The sequence below is a fragment of the Capra hircus genome, chromosome 3, assembly GCF_001704415.2.
Source record: "Capra hircus breed San Clemente chromosome 3, ASM170441v1, whole genome shotgun sequence".
Classification (NCBI taxonomy): domain Eukaryota; kingdom Metazoa; phylum Chordata; class Mammalia; order Artiodactyla; family Bovidae; genus Capra; species Capra hircus.
The window spans coordinates 97,232,581-97,247,754 of NC_030810.1; the positions used below are offsets into that span (position 1 = coordinate 97,232,581).

A 15,174-nucleotide genomic window follows, 5' to 3' on the forward strand; every position below is an offset into this window, starting at 1 on the left:
TATACTCTGAATCTGAGCCTTCAGCTGGACCCCTCCTCAAGGATAGATCATGTCAGGGATTTGTGAGATGGTGAGATGCTGGAGTCAGGAAAAGGGAGATATCCTTCCCACTGGGCTGTCATGTCTAACACGTAAAAACGGAGGCTGCCCAGTTCAATCGGAATTCCAGATAAACAACAAATAATTATCTACTCTATGTCCCAAATATTACATACATCCTACATTTTAACTGGCAACCCACTTTCCCAAGATTATGCTACCTGATGACCTTGGGGCCACCTGCGTTTCATTAGCCTCAGAGGGAAAAAAAACCCAGCTGAATATCATCAGCCTATACTTGGGCAGCTTTTTAATAGTGTCAACATTCCTGGCTCAAGTGCCCTCAGGACTCTGAAGACATGACTAGGCCCCATGTTCTGCATAGTTCACATGGGAACTGGATTTTCCAGTCTGCAATTAGCTTAAGAAGAGGTGACTAAGGCTTCTTCTACAAAGCTGGAGGTGGGGCTTTTGAAAAGGCATAGATACAGGAACATTTCAAAACTGCTGGGCACAAAGTTCTATCGCTAAGCTATCTCCTGTAACATTCCTCCTCTCACTGCTCTATTCCTAGGCCCAAAACTGTTAAACTCAGAGGCTAGAGCAATGTTAACTTTGCAGTTGGTGAAAACCTTCCCCTATAGGGCAATACTGAGAGCTGGAATACACTTCACTGTTTCCCTCTTGCTAACCTTTTCTGAGTAAATGGATTATTTCTTCTTAAAATTAAGTACCTACCTCTATTTGTGAGTAATTCTGTCTTAATTTCTGAGAAATTCACCTTAATTTCTGAGCTGTCTTTAAGCTTAAAATCTTATGGAGGTAACAGATGTTTCCAAGGCAAGAGTTACTTTCATTTTGGGGGGATGAAACACTGAGGTACATGGAGCTATGAGCTTAAAGTCCTAAGGAAGAAGACTGACTTCACAGCACTTTGGCTACCAATTACATTTCCAGAAGAACAGCGTTGGGTGCCACGTTCCAAAAGATGAAACATAAAAGGACATACCCCAAAAGGGATGAAAGAGACGCAGGCAGAGTCCTGAATGCTCACCAGCCCTTTCACCCTTTCCAGCTCTGTTCTTCCGCCAGCCTCACCTGCCTTTCCTTCTGGGCACATGCAAGAGAAGGAAGCCACGCGATCGATGCAGGTGGAGCCTGGGGTGCAGGAGGCGAAGGCACAGTCGTCGATGTTCTCGCTGCAGTCGTCCCCACTCCAGCCATTCACACACACACAGCCGTAGCCGCCGTTGCGGTTGGTGCAGGTGCCCCCATTCTGACAGGCATTGGGTTGCAGCAGGCACTCATCCACATCCTCTGTGCAGAACTGTCCTTTGGGGGGAAAAGTGTCTTTCTTTAGGGCTCTGAGTCTCAGAGGATTAGTACCATACCAACCCCCACACGTTCTTCACCCTCATGTGACCTGCGTGAACTTATGGCAAAATTAACTCACAGACAAACCCGGTTCTCACATGACTTTTAAGGCCACCTAGAGACATCCAACGGAGAAGGCGATGGCACCCCACTCCTGTACTCTTGCCTGGAAAATGCCATGGACAGAGAAGCCTGGTAGGCTGCGCTCCATGGGGTTGCAAAGAGTTGGACACGACTGAGCGACTTCCCTTTCACTTTTCACTTTCATGCACTGGAGAAGGAAATGGCAACCCACTCCAGTGTTTTTGCCTGGAGAATCCCAGGGACAGGGGAGCCTGGTGGGCTGCCGTCTATGGGGTCACACAGAGTCGGACACGACTGAAGTGACTTAGCAGAGCAGAGAGAGACATCCAAATTCTAGGCAGATAATTTAGGGAAGGCAAGTTCTATCCCTAGAAACTCTGACAGCATGAAGTCTAGCCAGCCTACCAGAGAGAAAATTGAGACTTGTAAGAGTCTTAAATCAGATTTGGTTAAATTCCCAGGACAATGAATGTGAGAAGAGCAAGGAGAGAAGGGTCTAAGAGATGAGTAAGGATGAGAAGCAACCTTAAAAATCAAAATGTTAAGGCTACCATTAGGTATCTTGACTATATCAATGTCAATATTCTGATTATGATATTAGATAGTAGTCTTGAAAGATGATGATGTTACCATTGGGGAAGACTTGGTTAAAGGTAAACAGTATTTCTCTGTTAATACTTATAAATTTCTGCAAAACTACAATTATCTCAAAATAGAAGGTTTAATTAAAAATATATGCAAGAGCAACAAAGGGCAGAGAGAAAAATCAAGCAGTTAAGGACAGTAAAAGCCTTGGTAGAATATAAATGTGAAACGCAAAGCCAAGATGAAGAGACTGGAGCCAAAGATGGAGCAGTGGAATAAGATGCAGAAAGTTGACCTCACGCAGCAGAAGATGGAAAAGGATCAGTGTGTTCTGCCTGAGGAAGCAAACTAAAGGATGATAAACATGAGACCACCAATGGATATACCACAGGTCGCCGCAACAGCAAAGGACAGGGACTGTGGCAAACACTCTCGGGCCTCATGACAGGGAATAGGAGTTATTTTTAAGCTACTTAAAAGCAAGGGATTTGTAATTGACCAGCAGTTAAATGCCAGGTTACCTGAGTTGTAAAACAAGTTGATGAATCTGTCTTATAATAAGTTGTCTTTTAATAGGTTTAAGAAGCTACCAAAGGGAATGAATATTCAGATCATATGAACTCTCTAAAACAGAACATGACAAACCCCTCAAAATATCCTTAATTCTTTCTTTGTAAAAAAACCTCACTGAATAATTCAAAGAGGCACTCTGATGCAGAGGCCTCTTAACGATAAAGCACAGGGCATTCATACTTAGAAAACGCCAGGGCTATACCTAGTCCCCAGATAATAAGTCAGCTGGCTCAAGGACTTTCAGAGTCTGCAAAGTGCCCAACTGTGCAGCCATCATTGCCAACAGGGGCTTCTGTGTCTGAGCCAACCTAACTGACCACCTATTCTTTACTCCTATTTAACCAATGCATCCATTATTACAGAACCAACATCATTCTATTGCACTTTGATTGTACATCCATCTCCCATCACTGGGCTGCAAGCAAACTCAGTTCAGGAGCATTTTTTGTATTTCCAGCTAAGACCCCACTGCCTAAGATGGCAGTGTGTGGGCAACTCCAGAACTCTGTGCTCAGGGCCCCTCCTGTGCTGCTCTTCTCGCTCCACTTCATCCATGTAACACCTGAAGGAGCCACCATGTATTTACATGATCACACCTTCCTGATCCAGGATGGGCATCTGATACAAGCTATGCCACTGTGTCTCTGTTCCAAACTTTTGGACTAGGGACCCTTTGCCACATGGACTAAAAGAAAAATGTGACCAGTTTACACATGGTGTGATACTAGTGAAGCAGAAGTGCACAGAAAAGAAAAACAGAATCTGGGGACATTCAAGTTACTAGCTTCAGCTGTTCACAAAGACTGGCTGTTCCTAAGCCTATTTACGAGCACAGCCAGTCTGAGAGACGTCCCTTCCAGCAGGTTTCCCTAATTTGAGATGGGGATCTCTCTGTCGCATCCGACAGCATTTACTAGTACAGAGGGAGGGAGGAAGTGCAGGAGCAATCATTTCCCCCAGGGTAGATGATGTCAGTATAGAAAGCTTTGCTCCCTTGCTTTTCTGGCAGAAATGCTACCTCAGAGTAATGGCAGATGTGTCGTTAAGATGCAGATGGGATATAGAAATGAAAACATAACCAAGAAGCAGGTGAAGAGTTTCTGCAACCTGGGAATTCCTCAGAGTCTTGTCTCTTACACTAATGCTAACTTAAAATACCTATGCTACCATCAAACTTAAGTGACTTGCTGCTTGTGAGAAATTTGGAAGTTGTTTTTCTTATTGGTTCCATGATAATTCTGAGTACAAGACACTGCGTATTTTTAAAATCTCATACATATTTCATATACATTATATAACACCCAGACACTTAAATATTATAGTGAGACAGACTAGGTTAATGAAATAATGTTTGGAATAAAAATTTTGTACTCTTGGGAAAGGAAATCAAGAGTCGCTAATGGCTTACTGTGAACCACGTATTGGGCTTGAGGTGTTGCGATCCCTGTCTCATTGAGGAAACGTGCTCAGACAGGTGACATAACTCACCTGTCATGAGGCAGGGGGTACAGGAGGGCTGGGATTTGAACTAGAGCTGCTGACTCTAAAATCCTTGACAAAGACAAGGTGTGAATCTCGCCACATCCAAACAACCTCTCTGCATCTCAGTCTTCTCAAGCACACAGAGGCATGGGGAAGGAGACAGGTTGGGGGAGGGGAGGATTAAAATCATGACTCATATGATCGGATTACTGGAAAAACTTATGACTTCAAATTACTATCCAAAAGTCAAATGTATTTTTTGAGTACAGCTGACTATTTTTCCAATGAGATTGATTTTTGAAGGTCAAATACCTAAGGCATTTTGTGTTTGGTGTCAGATACTGTTAGAGAAATCAAATCTAGAAAGTCAAAAGAATGCTGGCTTATACGTAATCTTTCATAGAATGGATCATTTTCCTCTAAGGTTCGGGCATATTTCTCCAGAACAAAACAAAATCCCTCCCAGGCATATTTATGCCAGAATTTTTTCCTCATTCCAATTCCAGCAACCAGTTATTACATTTGGAATGTTAGAACAGTGACCAGGGTACCACAAAATTGCTTGTTCCAAAATTCCCAATGGAAAGTCTACTAACATACTGCACTTCTTTCATGTCACCTCCCTCTTGGCAAAGGAGAAAACCAATGCAAAAGCCTAAAAATAAGAAACATGAGGCTCACAAAGGTTAAGTAACCACCAACCCTACCACCCCTGCCCAGAGCCATAAACTGGTAAGTCAGAGGCACTGTCATTCAAATCCAGATCAGTTTGACTCTAAAACCACTGTTCTTTCCACTACAGCAGAGTTAATTATCCAACTCTGGGTCTGATCAATAAGACCTACAGACTAAGTCCCTGATTCTAGGGTCTTAAAGCACACCTAAAAGGGATGGAAGCATGAGTCAAGAAAAGAAGACCCTTGGTAGAAACTGACAAAGAAAAAAAGTCACTAAATATTGAAACAGTAAAGTTTCTTGGTGATATTCTAGAGAGCTTGGGTGCATTCAGCTTTTCCCACTATTCCATGGCAAAAAAGCATCAGCCTGGGCTGGAGGAAGAAGGTTCACTCAGGTTTGTGGGCTTAGATCTTGAACATATCAAAGGGACTGGAGTATATTCTTGAGATGGGTTTAAAACAAGAAAAGGCTGGAGACCATTTGAGGCTCTGAATTCTTATATGAATTTTGAACTTGATATGACAAAGGAGAATTATTGCAGGCTCACAGGTGAGGGAAGGTATGATCAAATCTGCATATGAACATTAGTCTGCCAGTAGAATATAACGTGAACTAAAAGCAAATGACTTTGTGTTAGTTGGGAGAAAAGGAGAAAGCACTAAGTTAGGAGCTAGCTACCTAGCATATAAAAGCCCCTGGTAAAAAGACAGAGCTGCGTTCTTTCCATGCCCTACCTAGCTACTACTCCCTCAATTCAAACAAGTCTCAACATGTACCATCATTGTGCCAGCACACAAACCTTGCTGGTGAACTCCCAAAATATGTTGCACAAAGCTCGGTTGGGCAAGTTTGTGAGGGCATTAATTATCCCTCTTACTAATTTCACCTGCCAGTTATTGCAGGCTACTGGTATCTAAAATTGGGATTAAGGCAGTGGGCTATTAGGTTTTAACCATCTCCTACTAGAAAGGAAATAACTTGTTTCTAGAAACTACTTTCTCTACTGCCATATAAACCTGGACTAACTTGGTATGAAGGCTGACACCTTAAACACTTAGCATGCTAAGTCGCTCAGTCGTATCCAACTCTTTTGCGACTTCATGGACTGTAGCCCACCAGACTCCTCTCTCCATGGGATTTTTCCAGGCAAGGAATACTGGAGCGAGTTGCCCTTTCCTCCTCCAGGGGATATTCCTGACCCAGATCGAACCTGTGTCCCTTAAACCCACATCTCTTATGTCTCCTGAATTGGTAGGTGGGTTCTTTACTGTTAGCACCACCTTAAACACTCAGAGCCACTAGTATATACTGATAACTCTCTGGGTGATAGCTTTTGCCTCCTAAATGTATCTCAAGTCTCTATCTTTCCTTCATATATTTTATTCTAGCCACATGGCTTACTGTTGTTCCTTAAATAAGTTCTTTCCTACCTCAGAGCCTCTGCATAGCCTGTCCTCTCCACCTTAAATATTCTTCTTCCTCTTACTCATATGGTTAATTAACTTCTCATACCTTGACCTTCAGCCTTCCCTCATAGCTCAGTTGATAAATCATCTGCCTGCAATGCAGGAGACCCAGGTTCAATTCTTGGGTACTCCGTTCAGTCCATCTTGTCATTTATCAAATGGTGTAATTTTATATTCATTTATATTTTACAGTCTCTGTTAGACTAAAAGTTCCATGAAAGCACGAGTTCTGTTGGTCATTCACCTCAGTTTATATATCAGCCACTGCACCAGACACTTGGCATCAGTGATGAAACAGACCTTAGATTCAATCTAACGTGCTCATTTTACAAACAAGACAAGACCAGTGAGGTATAGTGACTTATCCACGTTTACACAGCTAGTTAGAAAAAGAATTAGAAATGGACAAACTTGGGCTTCCTTGATGGCTCAGTGGTAAAGAATCCACCTGCCAGTGTAGGAGACAGAGGTTCAACCTCTGGTCCGGGAGGATCTCACGTGCTGCAGAGCAACTAAGCCTGTGCACCGCAACTACTGGTCACGTGCTCTAGAGGCTGGGAACCGCAATGGCTGAGTCCGCTGGCCACAACTCCTGAAGCCCATGTGCCGCAGCATCTGTGCTCTGAACAAGAGAGCCCGCACGCTGCAACTCGAGAACAGCCAGCGCAGCGACAAAGACCGAGCACAGCCAAACACAAATAGGTAACTTTTTTATAAAGAGAAACAGACAAATTTAAAAGTGAAAATTGAGTGCTGAAAAGGAACACTGCGGTGTGTGATCACAACATTTCAAGTTAGCCTTCAAAACTATCTTGAGGGAAGAACAGGATTGAGCAATGTATACGAAGAACAAAACATCTAAGCAGTACTTCAACTATAGACAATACTACTAACCCACCATTAGAAAAACAAGCATGCTATTTTGTATATAGGAGTGTGTGTATGTTAATCCCAACCTGCTAATTTATATCTCCCCCATCCCCCTTTCCCCTTTGGTAAACATAAGTTTGTTTCCTATGTCTGTTCTACAAATAAGTTCATTCATACTTTTTTAGATTCTACATATAATTGATATATATGATATTTGCCTTTCTCTGGTCACCTGACGTGAGGAACCAACTTACTGGAAAAGACCCTGATGCTGGGAAAGCTTGAGGGGAGGAGGAGAAGGGGCCAACAGAGGATGAGACGATTGGATGGCATCACCAACTCCATGGACATGAGCTTGAGCAAGCTCCAGGAGACGGTGAGGGACAGGGAAGCCTGGCGTGCTGCAGTCCATGGGGTCGTAAAGAGTCAGACACGACCGAGCGACTGAACAACAACTGTCTGGCTGACTATGCTAATCTCCAGGCCCACCTGTGCTGCTGCACATGGCGTTCTTTCTTTCTTCCTTATGGCTGAGTAACAGCCCACTGGATACCTGTGCCACAGGTGTCTTCTTTATCCATTCCTCTGTGGATGGACATTTAAGCTGCTTCCACGTCTTGGGTATAGTAAACAGTACTGCAGTGAGCACTGGGGTGCATGTATCTTTTCAAATTATGGTTTCCCTGAATATGTGGCCAGGAGTGGGACTGCTGGCTCATACGGCAGCTCTAGTTTCAGTTCTTTAAGGAACCTCCATACTCTCCTCCACAGCGGCTGTGCCAGTTTACATTCCCAGCAACAGTACAGGAGGTTCCTTTTCCTCCATACCCTCCCCAGCATTTATTATTTGTGGACTTTTTATGATGACTATTCTGACTGGTGTGAAGTGGTACCTCACTATAGTCCTGACTTGCATTTCTCTAATAATTAGTGATGTCAAGGACCTACTGTATGGCACAAAGAACTCCACGCAATATTTTGTAATAACCTATAAGGGAAGAGAATCTGAAGAGGAATATGTACATATGTGTGTGTGTATGTGTGTGTATATATATGTGTGTATATATATATACACACACATATATAACTGAATTGCTGTGCTCTACACCTGAAACCAAAATGATATTGTAGGTCAACTACACTTTAATTATAAATAAGACACAAATCAACCTACTTACAAAACAGAAATAGACTTGCAGACACAGAGAACAGACTTGTGATTGACAAAGGAAAAGCAGGTGGGGAAGGGAGTCTGGGGTTAACAGATGCAAACTATTATATACAGGATGGATAAAAAACAAGGTTCTACTATAACACAGGGACTGTATTCAATTATCCTATGATAAACCATAATGAGAAAGAATTTAGAAAAGAATGTATACATATGTACAACTGTAACACTTCGCTGTACAGCAGAAATTAACACAAAATTGTAAATGTACTATACTTCAATCAAAAAATAAATTTTATAAAAGGAAAACAAGAAAAAAGAGTACACTATATTGATTTTGTAGGAGTGGGGTCACTTTCATAATGATCTTTTCTTACTGCTGCCATCTATGGTCTTAAAAGCAAACAATGAATGAGTAAGATTATGAACAGCATGTATAGCAGAAAACAGAGTGAACCCAACAGGACGGTACTGAAGTAGAAACTGACCTGAGCCTCACTAGCATCAAGTTCTGGCCATGTGAACTGAGGACCACTACACAAGACACCATTTTATGAGCTGCAACACATGACGATACAGACAGCTCATTATGGTTTTCTCAAGATACCACAAACAAAACATCAATCTGACTTGAGTTACAAGTGACTGGGAAACAAGAGGAGGAAGGGCAGAAAGGAAAGAAAAGAAATGATCACTGAGCCTTAGCACTTCTGGAAGAAGCCCTGGCCCTTCCTAGTCATCTCTCAAGTGTGAAGTGTGTGGGAAAAACTTTTACCACATCAGTGGCCCTGTTAAGGGTCAGTTCTCATTTGCAACAGTCACCATATGAACAACATGTAAAAAATGAGCTTGGTTGACCCTTGCCCTGACCCTCTACCTCCTCTTCTTTGGTTAAATCAAGAGAGTCTGGTCTCCAATATATCCTCCCAGCCAGTAGTCGCTCAGGCTCCTGAGGTGTGGAGTTTCATCTCTTCCTATCATAGCAGGGCATTCTTTTAACCTCTGTCCTACAAACCTTCTCCTCTACACACAGGAGATTTTCCATTCCTCTCCTGAAGTGAAAGGGCAGAGGACAAGCTTGACTATTCTTCAACCTCCCAGGGCTAAAGATGGTGGAAACATTCTGTACAAACACTGGAGTCTACATAGTCTGCCTGATAAGAGACTGTGTGCACGCACTAATGTGCAAGCACACAAAGGTGCCTATGAGGCTGGGGCAACAAGAGTCTAACAAGATCCTGTAGGAATGGTAGGCATAGGAGATACACATGCAGATAAATGCAAGAATCTCAGTGAATGTTCCTGCTAACCCTAGACACCATCATCTTGGCCAGACTCCTCAAAAACCTGGTTTCCCTGCATCGTGATCAATACAGTATCTAAAGATCACTAACTTGACCTCACCATGGATAATGGATTGTGCCATTTGCCTTTTCAAACCCTCTGAGGCAAGCCATTACTCTTAGGATAAAATTCTAAATCTTTTCTACATTTTCTGCCTACCACTCCAGTCTTTCCCCTTGAAATATGACTAGTGCTGGGCACTCTGGCTTTTTCATCATTTCTCAACATGATCACAGTCTTTACCTACTATGGGTCTTTGCCCAGGACCCTGCACCTGGAGCATTTTAGGCTCCATGATCCCCTAATAATTTATACCCACTGTCCACAGCTGAAAGACAGTGCATGCTGACTCCAAACTCAGATAGTTCTGCCTGTTAATATGTTCTCCAAATAACCTCTACTTTTCCCACTAGATATTCATTACATTTCAAAATCTTATAGATAATTACATGCTTTATGCCTGTGTTCCTCACTAAACATATGCTAGACACATGCTCCAAGTTCCATGGAGAAATGGGTGGTACCACTTACTTCATCAGTGAATCCTTAGCACTTAGCATAGTGCCTTGCTAATAGTATTTCTTGAGAAGTAATCAAAATATTTGTTTAAACAAATTTTATTTGCTCTTTTCCCCCTCACTCAGATCATTCTAAACTCAATAGTCATCTTTCGACTCCTATTCCCAGTACAACAGGGTGTCTCTATTCTATTCATACTGCCAAAGTTTTCATCATCCCCTTATCTACATCCCCCCCAATACACACGTCTCTCATTCCACTCTCTTCCTTAGCTGCTAAACTCCATCTCGTTTATACCACACCAAATTTATCTGGCCTTTTGACCTTAATCCCTCAACTATGTCTCGAGGTGACTCTACATTGTTGGAGTACCTTACTTCTTCAATTGAAACCTAAGATTTCCCTAAAGACTCCATCCCAGTGGGCAAGCAACCCTCCTCTTCCAGTTGCCTCCATCTGCATGAAGGTAAACAGGCAAAGAGCCACTCTTTTATTTCCTAGTGGTGCTACTGACTTCAAATAGCAAAAATAGACTTATTCAGCTATTTCTAGGTACTAGACACTGTGATGAGTGCTTACAATGATAGTCAAATGTAATCCTCTCATACAAAATTAGTCCAGATTCACAGACAGCACAGACCTGGTCCGTGATGAAGAAAGATACTAATAGATCCCAGGGAAATAAGGAGAAGATACTCTGACAGGACCCAAGGATAGCCCTGAACTTGGAGGCATGATGTTGGGCCAGAACAATGAGAAAATTTAATGCTCCATTCATTCTTTCAACAAATATGTATAAATTATATGCCAGGCCTGACCTATACAAACTGGTAAGCAAGCAGTTGTGGATTCTACCCAGAATATACAGACAAAAGAGGGTTTTACAACCTATCAAATAATTATAATAGAGGGTGAGAAGTGCAGTAATACATACATGTTGCCTTAGGACCACGGAGCAAGAGAACACAGAAGAACTATGTCCTGCAGGTCAAGTGGGGGGTGATTAAGCCAAGATTATGGCCTAATGGCAGCCTGCATCAAGGCAGTATTTTTGTGTGTGTTTTGAAAATTCATATTCCTACAGATTCCACCTTCAAACCACCTAAAGTTGCATTTACAAGAGTTTATCATCCAAATATTAACAGTAATAGCAGCATATGTATTGATATTCTAAGATCACAATGTCCTCCTGCTTCAACTGGTTCTGAAGTTCTTTTTTTATCCACTGGTTCAATGCTATGTCTTCCAAACCCAGATGACTCCTGAGTGCCAGGGACTGCACAAATCTATCAAATGACAGAGATAAATAAACAGTGACCTCAGGAATCTCTGGAATGGACCCAAAAGTATGCCATGTGATGCCACCTTAAAGTCAGAATAAGTACATTACAGCTGAATAAATCGTAAATTACTGTTGTAAGAGAGAGAGAGACAAAGACTCTACATGTTAACCTGTTTGTGTAGGAATGTAGGAGAACGGTGTGGGGTACTTCAGGCAGAAGGAAGTGTATGTGTATAAGTTTGAATAGAAGGTAAAATATGGCTCACCTGAGGCAATGAAAAAACCCACTGTGGTTTAATTATAAGGCACATATCAGTGGAGATAAGGTTGGACAGGTAGTTATGTGCAGAGCCTTGGAACTCTATCCAAAGACAAGGGGGACCCACTGAATCATTTCAAGCAAAGAAATAACATGATCCAATTTGTGTTTCAGAAAGCCCACCCTGCTCCTGTGGGGAGAATGGACTGAACTCCATCCCACCATTCCAGGTCAATAGCAATTTAAAGCACTGAGGAGTCCCAGGGCTCCTGTGGTCTCTATAGCATCAAAAAAGTCTGTGGTGCTTTTGGAGCAAATTCCAGATGCAACAGCACCGAAGAGCAACCAGGCTCAGCCACTGTATGGAGAACTGACGCCTGGAACAGAAGCTTCTCTACCCAGATAAAAAAAAATGGTACTAGGCTTTTGCATTCCTGCTAGGAGGAAAAACACACACTCTGGCTCTTTCCCACCTCTTTGGGCTGCTGGGTTGTTAACAGTTTACAGACAGAGCCCCTCACCTCCCTGGAAGCAAAAACTAACTATACCAGGGATTCCAAAGAGAATCAGACGACTATATTTATGGCAAGGCATTACTAATGAGCAGAATGAGTAAGCCAAACAAACAAACAAACAGCAACCTGGTGTTCATTAGAACATTTGCAATATAAAGATGTAAATATACCATGTGAAATGTAGATGAAAAGCATACAAGTGAAAAATACACACTTCCTGAGACGAGTACATTATAGAAAGAATTGGTTCTATATTCTCAAAAATTTTATACACATGCAGTGTATGTGTACAGTTCATACAATCTTTCAAAAGAAATTAAGATACTCTGATAAAATGGGGCAGGCTGAGAGAAAGGCAGAAATAGAGAGGACCTAGACAGAATGAGTAAATATTATCAGAAAATAAGAATGCAGTTCAAATACAAATCAGAATTGGCAACTATAAACAATAGAGCTGACAAAGAAGAAAAATATATCAATTATGCAAAAAAAAAAAGCCTAAGAAACTCTTATGAAATGCAAAGGAAAAAAGATTAAAATATCGAGAGAAAAGATTTTAGCTCTGGGGAAGAATGAAGACCTAGTGTAAGGGTATTCCTAAAGACACAAAAAACAAATGAGAAACTATCTTTGCTGAGATGAGACTGAACCTAAGTTTGCAGAGCCAAAGAACTCAAAATAAGACTAGGAAAAAAATGACAGGAAACATGCCTGTACTAATATTGGTTAAAGTTCTGATTTTAAAGAAGGAGGAGAGATAGAAAGAGAGGGAGACAGAATAACTCAGAAGACATTGGACTTCTCTGTAACGCTCACTACAAGAAGCAAAGGAATAATGTCTAGGAACTTCATAAGAATATAATTCGTGACCCAAGAGTTCAATATCTATACATGATGCCATTTGTGTATGAAGGTAACTAAGTTAAAAAATATTTTTCAAATATTTATGAGCTCTGTAAGAAGGTTGTGATATAAATGCACTACCAGTTAACACAGAACAAATAACACATATAACTAAGTCTAAAGTCTTATAAACTGAATTTTAAAACAGTATGAATATCAGTAATGTTAAAGAACATGAGTAACACTTTAAGTTTGAGCAATAATAATACTATAATTCAAATATTAAAATCCTAGATCCTATAACAAAATCTGGAGAGTTAAGAGAAGATTAAAAGAAGTAAAAGTATGCTCATTCCTTACCTTACAAAAGAGGATACAGTTTCATTTTGGATAAAGAAAAGCAGGAAGATGGATTCAAATCCAAATTATTCTAAACATGTATACCTTTTAAAATCTAAAAAGCACTAAACATTATATGGGCTTCCCAGGTAGCTCAGTGGGTAAAGAATCCACCTGCAACACAGGGGACGCAGAATATGCATTGTGAGTTCAATCTCCAGGTTGGGAAGAGCCCCTGGAAGAGGGCATGGCAACCCATTCCAGTATTCTTCCTGGAGAACCCACGGACAGAGGAGCCTGGTAGGCTACAGTCCATAGGGTCACAAGAGTGAAGCAACTGAGTAAACATGATATATAATTCAGATCATTTCACCCCTACTGTCGTCAAGGACTAATTTCTACGTCCTTGAATTACTTAAACACATGGTTTATCTTCTCATTCTTTGCTCTCCCATCTCCCATGAAATCAACATCTGGGTTGAAGACCAATAAGGTCACCTAAGCCAAGAGTTCTCACTTTCCTCAACTCTACAGACCTCCACATCTACTCATTATCACAAACAGACTCATGTTCCAGATCTCATTAGAAGATACTCATTGTTCCAACTCCCAAGATCCCAAATTGGTACTTCCCCTCTCTGACTATAACTTTCAATCACCCTTCTTTCCCATTCCCAACAACCAGTTCACCTAATTTTTCCCACTAAAACTCGAAAGAGTAAAATGAAAAGTGAAAGTGTTAGTTCCTCAGTCATGTTTGACTCTTTGTGACCCCATGGACTGCAGCCCACCAGGCTCCCCTGTCAGTGGGATTCTCCAGGCAGGAATACTGGAGTGAGTAGCCAGCCCCTTCTCCAGGGGCTCTTCCTGACCCAGGGATTGAACCCAGGGTCTCCTGCATTGCAAGTGGGTTCTTTGCTGTCTGAGCCCCTAGGAAAGCCCTGGAAAGAGTAAAGCACTCCTAAATAACCCACTTCATTAACCACCCCCTCCTAGGTGCCTTAACTCTCAGTCTAGCCAAGGTTCTGGGGTTGGTCACACGAACGGAGTTTCTGTCCCCTGAAGCTACTGCACAGTACCCCTCTCTCTCTTTCTCCCTCCCCCTCCCCTTTGTTACCCCTACAAAATTCGAATAAGTGACCTATTCCACTTCTCCCTTTACTCCTCCCTCAACACCCACGTTTCTCTCTAACCTCTTGCAATCTCTCCTTTACAGGGAAACTCCATTTTAGAAGATTTCTAAAGACCTCAAAAATTCTGACTAACTCTCTGCAATTAACATTAATATTTGAGTCTCCTGGTTGCCATTCTTTCATTATCATCATTTGTTAAAATTGGTCTTAGAAATGCCAAAATTAGTAAGACAGGTTCCTAATTCTCTAGAGGCCAAGAGTGTATCATGTGAGGTAAGCATATAAACAAGTAAGATCAGGATAACACTGCAGGTGCTATAACAGAGGCATATAGAGTTGCGTCAAAGGCATAGTCTTGAAATGCACTCCTGACTCAGTGACGCTGTAACGGCAGAGCTTCTTCCGAACTCTCAGTCCTCCCTTCTCTCACCTTCCTTCTTTAGATCCTTTTCCTCACTTCTGAAGTGCAGACTTAAGATCCAAACAGGTCCAAACCCTCTGGCCTTCTCAGCCCACACACTTTCCTTACAGACTTCCCAGGCAACCAAAAATAAGACTCAAAGTCTGAATCTCTAACCCCTACCTCTATTTTGATTGCCTAGGTCTTACTGCTGAACA

The 15,174-nt window shown here is 41.8% G+C and overlaps 1 protein-coding gene and 1 pseudogene across 1 annotated transcript in view; one reads left to right on the plus strand and one right to left on the minus strand.

Annotated features, from left to right (window-relative positions):
- Nucleotides 1-15,174, minus strand: part of NOTCH2 (notch 2) — a 179,205-nt gene that overhangs the window by 60,609 nt on the left and 103,422 nt on the right. Inside the window, exon 6 of the mRNA XM_018045986.1 lies at nt 1,138-1,371. Coding sequence (XP_017901475.1) covers nt 1,138-1,371 — 234 coding nt within the window. The remainder of the gene's footprint in view (nt 1-1,137; nt 1,372-15,174) is intronic.
- LOC102175916 lies at nt 11,113-11,616 on the plus strand (annotated as a pseudogene).